At 43.1% G+C, this 9,013-nt stretch overlaps 1 protein-coding gene across 2 annotated transcripts in view; it reads right to left on the bottom strand.

Annotated features, from left to right (window-relative positions):
• Positions 1–2,058: 2,058 nt before the first annotated feature.
• Positions 2,059–9,013, bottom strand: part of GPR45 (G protein-coupled receptor 45) — a 64,653-nt gene continuing 57,698 nt past the window's right edge. For both annotated transcript variants that reach the window (XM_019525526.1, XM_019525527.1), the window contains one exon: positions 2,059–3,721. In XM_019525526.1, coding sequence (XP_019381071.1) covers positions 2,325–3,440 — 1,116 coding nt within the window. In that variant the 5' untranslated portion in view covers positions 3,441–3,721 and the 3' untranslated portion in view covers positions 2,059–2,324. The remainder of the gene's footprint in view (positions 3,722–9,013) is intronic.

Consider the following 9,013-nt stretch of genomic DNA (forward strand, 5'->3'; position numbering starts at 1 on the left):
TAGAAATACTGGGCAAGTTTTTTGTAGAGATTCTTTGATCTTTCAGTAGCTTTTGATCATGAGGTGATGCTGATCTGACTGTAGAGATAGGCAGCTGTGGATGGGCTTGCTTCAGAGCAATGCATTTGAATCTTAACCAAACCAGTCATTCTAAACTGTGAACTCATAAGGTATAAGATAAAGGTCATCTCTGGAGTGGCAAGCATGTATCTGCTCATTAAAGAAATCTTTCTTCTCTTATCACTGAGGAGGCCTGACTTTCTCTTGTCCTACCACTTCTCCAACTCTCTCCCTCAGAGCAGCATATTGCAGGTGGCAGCCAGGTGAGCCAGCCAGCATTAGATGCTTCATACTGGTTTCTTATGTTTCTTATGCACATACCCTGGACATCAGCACTATCACCTCCTTGACCCATGGGAGAGGACCAAGGACAATAAGAATGACATCTGTTGGCAAAAGTCAAGTCATGTGAGCTAAATAATTGTGGAGAGCAATGCAAGAAGTAGCTGGGAGAAACAGGGAGGGAGACAGGACCAGAGGGATAATATGGAAAGTGGTGGAGAGTGGAGAAGAGGGTCAGTGCAGGAAGAGAATGGGTCTAGGAATGAATACAAAAAGAAGCAGAAGAGTGAGCAAGAGGTGGAAGAACAAAGAGGAATGGAACAAAGGAGAAAATGACTACTGCTTCTGCATAGGACTGGGAGGCACGATGGTTGGGCAGCTCAATGTGTGTTCTGCCATAGACTTGCCATCTCACTACAGGCAAGTACATAACTGTTTTTTTTCTGCATCTCAGCTTCCCACTAGTAAACCAGAGGTTTCACCAACCTTTGAGCTTGATGTTACATTATTAGGAGTCTCAGCTGGGAAGTGTGACCAACGTTGCAAGGAATTTGTTAGAAAGCAGGAGACAGAAAAGTCAGAAAAATTAACTTCTCTCTGAAAACTGCTGGTCTAAGGAACAGGAGAAAGTAGGGCAGGGTGGTACCTTAGAAACTAACTAGTTCAAAGAGGCATGGGCTGTTGTAGGCAACAGCATACGTTGTCAGATGCACCCTGCCTTCTGCCTGCCTCCAGACTAATGTGGCTTACCACCTCTATACTAAAGAACCTTGAAAGCATCTGACAGCTATAGCTATATTTGAAAAAAATGGAATGCCACATGGCATGTCAGTATAAAATCCCTTGTCGAGTGGTGACTTCTTTGGCACCTCACATTGTACCAACTCCTGAAAGTGATACTATGTGTACACATACACATTATATTGCAATCTGTAACAGCCTTGGGTTACAAACAGATGTTGTCTTAGTGGCCGGATCAGCTGTACCAAGATGTGTCCTAGCACAGCTGATCTGATAGATGCAAGGAGACAGATGTCAGTGCAGATCATTGTTGTTAGGGCATGTCTGCAAGTGTGGAGCAGGGGAGCCCACAGTCACATGCCCCAGGAATTCCCACGTAGGTGTGGACTGGAGAAGCTGAGGGGGTTGCTCACTGCACATCTGCAGATATGTGCCCTGGGTTGGGGCCAGGTGTCTTGGGTCACTGCCCACAGGATCAGCCCCTGGAGTCCAGGGAGTGCCTGCCTGCCCATAGCAGCTGGAAAGTGCATCATAGGCAAATATGCCCACTGTGAAAAGGTGGTACAAGCTTACTACAAATTGTGGCACTCACAATTTTAAGCATTTGTCGTGTTACCAGGGGCACAGACTCAAGTTTTGTATCACTATAACCATTTTCATGGTGGCACAAAGGAGACATCTATTTTCAGTCTTGATCTAAATTTGCAGTTCCCCCCACCCCACCTAAAGAATCTCTACCTTGTCCCTGTTGTTCTATGCACTGAAAATTAACAGAAAGATTAAAGGAAACTTAATTCTGCTACTTGGCTGGGTTTTGTTGTTTAGTAATGATCAGAATTCAGCATTTGTTCTAGAGATTTGAGACTTTTATTTTTGTTCTTGCTGTTGTATTATTTTTCAATTGAACTGTGAAGAAAATTATAGTTCTATATAAAGAAACAGGATGGTACAGGCTTCCACATAGTGACAACACAGTAGCAGCCAAACTATTTTTGGTTATAAGTGTGATTTTTTTTTAACATTGGCACTATTGCATCAAGTGGGTTAAAATGAAGCAGTTATAATGAATGGCTTGTAAACAGAGTGAAGTTACAAGTACAATCTTTACACATAAAACAAAATCTAGAATGAGTAATTGTTCCAGAGATGTGTAATGTAAGCAGAAAATAAGCAGTAGAAACAATGTATTGTCTATTTTAATCAAACCTTTCCTGATTCTTCCTCCACCCCATTGCTTCTTCCTAAACAGCTGACTGGTTCTCACTACAAACATATATTGTACTTGGTTGTATTCTCCTCTTTGTTCGTCCAGGCACTTTAGGGAGGACCTTGAATGTTTTAGGCATGAACTCCATGCAGGCCTCACGGAATTTCTTGATCCTCCAGCAGTAGATGACAGGGTTAAATACTGATTTGAGGTAACTTAGCCACAGGATATAAGTGCTGGTGACATAGAAAGAAGGGCTGTAGTAAAACTGCCTGCTGAATACAGAAAGCAGGCTAAACACTGTGTGTGGAAGCCAACAGAGTGAAAAGCCAATGAACAGGATGAGAATTGTCGTGAAGGCTCTTGTTTTGAAGCTCACATCCACATTCATCTGATGAGGCTTCTGTAGCCCCATAAGGCCTAGCTTGCTCACCTGGCTCAAGCAAAGGCTCTCAGCATGGTTGTGGATCCTAAGAGCGTTCCTCCGCACAGTGTTTAGAATGCAAAGGTAAGAGTACAGCATGATACTGAAAGGGATGAAAAAAACAGCCACAACTAGCATTACAGCATATGCTCTGTCAGCAGGAAATTCAGTGTAACCCAGGACACACTGGGGAGCTCGGGTGGGAACTTCCACAAACGACCGTCCAACCACAGAAGGAAAGGAAATGCAAAAGGATAGTAACCAGGAGATAGCAATCATGACTTTGGCACGGTGAGGGTTCAGCTTGTCTTGCCGTTGAACGATGATTAAAAAACGGTCAACACTGATGATCAAGAGTATGGCCACTCCTTCCAAGACAAATAGCCAATACAACATAGCTGATATTCGACAGAAGTGAGCCCCAAAGTTCCAGTTCACTGTAACTATTGTGACTGCAGTAAAAGGCATACAGAACAAGGACAACATGATATCAGAAAAGGCCAGAGTTGCTAACAGCAGATTGATGGCAGAGCGCATTGCTGGTTTTTGGTAGACAATGAGACAGACGATGGCATTGCCTAAAAATCCAATAGCAATCATGATTACCATTAATATTGCTAATAATATCCTGAGTGGGGTAGGCAAAGCTGTGTAATTGGAGCCTGTGGGTGGGGTGCTCTCACTGAATGGAACATAAGTGTCTACTGGAGTATCATTGCATGCCATCGCTGCCAAACCCAAGCAAAGGGTCAACAAGTTGCCTTGCTACCTCTTTGGCTGCTGTCATTTTTTCATCTTGCCTGCAACAAAAATGTGCTGTGTGGAAATCTGCAGGCAGCCGACAGATTAATTGGCCAAACAGATGTCTGTTTTTGAGGAAATCTCTTTCAGGCTTTACAAAAGGGATGAACAACAGATAATATTTCGCACAAAGCAAATTATTTGAGGATTTATTAAAGATGCAGTTAAGGCCACCTTCAAAAACATCTTCTGGGTGAATCTTCGACCTGGAAAATAAATATATTTAGATGACTTGTAAGTAGTTCTCTGCATCTGTTCGCACAAAAACAGACTACATGCAATGATTAGATTTGTTCCATTTGTGCAACAAATAAGAGTATTCAAATGGTGTTGAGAGAAGAATGCTTCCATAGCTCAATAAAAGTTTTTTCTTGTAAGTCTATTGGAAGAGCTAAGGTCAGTTTTTATCTTTTTTGGTTTGCTGTTGTGTTTTGTTTGTGGATTGCAGCTCTTCATTTGTCAGGCTCTTACATTGTGCTGGTGGAAAAAACCGTGGAGAATGCACTTACAGCCTGGTGTTAGGGTGCTCTCCTAGGAAGTGGGCTATCTGGATTAAAATTCCCTCGAGGTGAGGAGGGAGGGAGGGGATTAGAGCCCAGGTTCCATGTCCCAGGCTATTGGCCAAATGTGAGGACCACCAGAATTCTTGTCTGAATCACCTGTCTTCAGAAACTCAGTACACAGAGATCTCACAAGTATGTCTAGGCATTGTGAATCACAAGCAAACAGATGCATTAAGGATATCTTGAGAAAGGCAGTTCAAACATATACCCATGACTTGCTATTTCTCATTTGCTACTTCCAGGTGCCTCTATGCTTTCTGAACTGTGCTTTGGGGAAGCACTTACCTCTGTCCATTCTCTACATAGAGCACCTAGATGCTTGATGCCTAGCTGAGTCATTTTGAATCTCTTTAATCAGACAGGCACTCTAAAGTTTGGCACTGCTGTACCTATGAAGATAATCTGAATCCTACCCCAAGTGTTTCAGTCTTGAGTTTCTTTTCTTGGCAGAAACCTCTTATTAAATTATCTGTATTTCAAATGAGAGGGAGTAAAACATATAGAGCATTACTCAACTTTATAAGCACTGAGTTTTTGAATAAAGAGAGTATTAACTATGGTGGTGGGTTTTTTGTGTGTTTTCGTTTTTTAACAAATATGGGAATTTAACTTACCTGGGGAATTTGCATGTATGGTACTTGATAAGCATTTTAGGCATTTATCTTAATGACATAGGAATCATGTGTAATGGAAGTCTTCTCTGCTGACTTCAGTAGAGTTACAGTGGGGATTAATTTGGTCTATTGTTTCAATGGAGAGAGGACTCCCAAAATGTTCCTAAACTCTACTCTGTATAGGCTTTGTCAGTCCTCCAGTTACACCCTTCTAAATCCCGGAAAGCCAAATGAGGCAAAGTTTTGCATACTGCATACAGAGTTCATTACATGTACTATAACATACAATTACAGAAGCTGATTTTACACAAAATAAAAGTGTTCCTAGAACAAACTGGTCATCCGAATGATCTTCTCATCTGAAGAAAGTGGGGTTGAACTGACATAACAGAACTTGGCTTCATTTGATTCAATTCCTGCAACAATTCCTGTCTGTCTTTTGTGCAGTAAAAAACAAAAGACATAGAAGTGGGAAAGTGAGAAGTTTTGGCTGTGACTACAGAATTGGTATACCATTGCTTCACGGACTTAACCTCTTAGAGGTCTCCACCTCATGTTTTTAAACCTATATTTCCAGTCTTAAAGAAAACTCAGAATGATATAAACACAAGGTAAATGTCCAGTGTGTGAAGAGCATACTCATCACATGTTTTCTATCAGAATTATTAAATGAGCATGAGGCTCCTTCCAGACCTGTGACACTGAACAGCCACTGGTAAAATATGCCCTCAGCCACAAGGATGAAAACTGCATTTGAGTTTGGCCTATTTTCTTTTGTTCTATCACTGTAGGATTTAAAAAGCCAAATCCACCCTGTTTATTTAAAGAAATAATTTGTGCCTGATAAGCATTTGGTTGATGGAAGTTATGCTAGTCATGGAAGAAAGGTACCTTTTTCACTTGACCTGTTCTGTTATCACTGTTGTTAATATTACTCACTGGCACTCCTGATGATTAAACTAAAAGTGAAGTGAGAAAGCAAGGGGAGCAGAGAGGATGAAAAGTTCAGTTTAATACAAGCTGTTTAAATATTCTGCTTTTGATGTCCTACTCTGGTAAGTGCATTTCAGTGCTCAGGGATATGATACAAGAGTTTATCTTAAGTAGCAGAAGTTATGTTTACTGCAGAAAAACTGACTGTAACATACAATGCTGATAAAAAGAAGTTTGTTTAACTAGTATAATCATAGAAACATAGCACAGGAGGGGTTGGAAGGGACTTCAGGAGGCCATCTAGTCCAGGCCCCTGCTCAAAGCAGGACCATCCCCAACTAGATCATCCCAGCCAAAACTTTGTCTACCTGGATCTTAAAACCCTCCAGGGATAGAGGTTCCACCACCTCTGAGTTATCTGTTCCAGTGCTTTACTATCCTACTAATGACAGAAATTTTCCTAATATCTAACATAAACTTCCCTTGCTGCAACTTGAGATCATTGCTCCTTGTTCTGTCATCTGCCACCACTGACACCAATCTAGCTCCTCTTTTGAACCCCCCATCAAGTAGTTGAAGGCTGCTATTAAATTCCCCCCTTAGTCTTCTCAAGCCAGTTCCCCCAGCCCAGTTTCCTCAGCCTCTCCTCAGACCTCACATGCCCCAGCCCACTAACCATTTTTGTTGCCTTCTGCTGGACTCTCTCCAACTTGTCCACATCCTTCCTGTAGTGGACACAGTACTCCAGATGTGGCCTCACCAGTGCCAAATAGAGGGAAGAATCACTTATTTAATGATGTTGGCAATGCTTTTAATAATGCAGCCCAGTATACCATTAGCCTTCTTCACAACAAGGGCACACTGCTGGCTCCTTTACAGTTATTGTCCACTGTAACCCCCAGGTCCTTTTCCTCAGAGCTGTTTCTTCACCAGTCAGTCCCCAGCCTGTACCACTGCATGGGATTGTTCCATCCTAAATGCAGGGTTTGCACTTCTCCTTATTGAAATCTGTAACATTTCTTTTGGTCCAATCCTCCAATTTGTCTAGGTCTCTCTGAATCCTAGCTGTACCCTCCAGTGTATCCACTACGTCCTCCAAACTTGCTGAGGGTGCACTCCATCCCATCTTCCACATTGTTGATGAAGATAACGAGTGTCTGACCCCTGGGGCACTCCACTTGATAGCAGCTGCCAACTAGACATTGGGCCATTGATTACTAGTACTCTTTGAGCCCCATGATCCAGCCAGTTTTCTATCCACCTTACTGTCTGTTCATCCAACCTAGACTTTCTTAGCTTACTGGTGAGAATGTTATGGAAGACCATATCAAAAGCCTTGCTAAAGTCAATAGGTAAACAAGGTTCTTTGGGTGAATCTGATATCTTTTATTAGACCAACTAAATAGTTGGAGAACAATTTTTAAGCAAGCTTTCGGGTTCAAAAACCCTTTGTGAGGTTAAGGAAGTTTCAGCAGTTGGTGTGTGCTCTTCCTGGATGGAATGAAAAGTAAAAAAGCCAGAGGCTGTGCTGGTACGCATACAAGACAGGCAGTCAGTGAAAATGTAGATTGAAGAGTCAATGGGCGAGAGACTGGCTGGGTGGTAGGGAGAGAAGGGGGATGAATAGTGGAGAAGTACCTGGGAAGTCAGCCGTCAGGCAGCTTATAATGTGTCATAAATCAAATGTCTACATTTAGTCCATGATTTTTAGTATCCAAGAGGTTGATGAAGTGGAGTTCATAGGCTCGTCTCTGGGAAGTGTTTTGTAAGTTTCCTTTGAGGATCAGGACTGAGAGATTGAAGAGACAGTGGTTTTCTTGTGAGAAATGTGCCCCCACAGGTAACTGGGTATTCCTGTCTTTAATAGATTTCCTGTGTGCGTTCATTCTGGTGTGCAGTTGTTGTTTGGTCTCACCTATGTATTTTTCACCTGGGCATTTGGTGCATTGGATGAAATATATAACATTTCTGGAGGAGCAGCTGTAAGATCCAGGAATGCTGATGGCTCTGTTGTGGGGTGCAGTAATTTTGGGGGTGGTGGAGATGTGTTGGCAGGTTTTGCATTTCTTGTCATTGCATGGTCTGGATCCATTTGGTGTGTTCTGGGCCTGAGGAAGTTTGCTTCTGCTAGCTACAAGTCCAATTGTGCTTTGGCCTTCCTGATTATGAAATACATGCCTGAGCAACATTCTTCTACTCCTCCCTAGTCACTTGTCCAAGTTTCCATTTCTTGTAAGCTTTCTTTTTGTGTTTTAGCTCACTGAAGAGTTCTCTAATAAGCCAAGCTGGTCTTGTGCCATACTTGCTAGTCTTCCTGTGCATTGGGATGGTTTGTTCCTGTGTCCTTAGTAAGGTTTCTTTAAAATACAACCAGCTCTCCTGGACTCCTCTCCCACTCAGACTGGCCCCCTAGGGGATCCTGCCCATCAGTTCCCTGATTGAGTCGAAGTCTGCTTTTATGAAGTCCAGGGTCCTTACTCTGCTGATATTCTTCTTTCCTTCCCTCAGGATCCAGAACTCAATCATCTTGTGTTCGCTGCTGCCCAAGTTGCCATCCACTACTACATTCCCCATCAATTCTTCCCTTTTTGTAAGTAGCAGTTCAAGAAGCACACGGACCATAGCTGGCTTAACACTTACAGCAGGAAATTGTCCCCAACACTCTCCAAAAGCTTCCTGGATTGCCTACACACTGCTGTATTGCTCTCACAGCAGGTGTCAAAGTGATTGAAGTCCCCCATGAGAACAGGGCCTGTGATTGGGAAACTTCTGCTAGCTGTCTGAAGAAAGCCTCATCCACTGCATCCTTCTGGTGATAGCAGACCCCCACCATGACATCACCTGTGTTGCTCTTCCCTCCGACCCTAACCCAGAGATTTTTAACAGGACCATCTCCAGTTTCATACTGGAGCTCTGAGCAATCATAGAGCTCATTTACATAAAACACAGCTCCTCCCCCTGTGCTCCCCTGACTTTTCTTCCTGAACAGTTTATACACATCCATGATACTACTTAGGTTATGTGAACTATCCCACTAAGTCTCTGTTACTTCAGTCACATCACTATTTGATATTAAAACTATGGTCATAAGCTAAGTCCTTGATGTGCTCATTTTCCATTACCCAGGTGTAACAGGGAGCCCTAGCCCTGCCACCAGAAAGCAGGTCCGCCCCTTTAAGACCAGAACTTTCTGGGCACAGAGTGCTGGTAAGGAAGGGATTAAATGCTGAGCCTGGCCAGCTAGTCAGCTGGCCGGAAGGGGCAGGACTATAAAAACCCTGGGCAGAGAGGTAGTAAGGGGGGCAGCAGCTGAAGGGGAAGGAGTGCCTCTGCGCGCTCCACAGAGAAGCTGGGTGAGCGGTCCAAAGGCGGGAACTACGGCAGCCGT

Source organism: Gavialis gangeticus, unplaced genomic scaffold (assembly GCF_001723915.1).
Source record: "Gavialis gangeticus isolate Ggan-Ray unplaced genomic scaffold, GavGan_comp1, whole genome shotgun sequence".
Lineage (NCBI taxonomy): Eukaryota > Metazoa > Chordata > Crocodylia > Gavialidae > Gavialis > Gavialis gangeticus.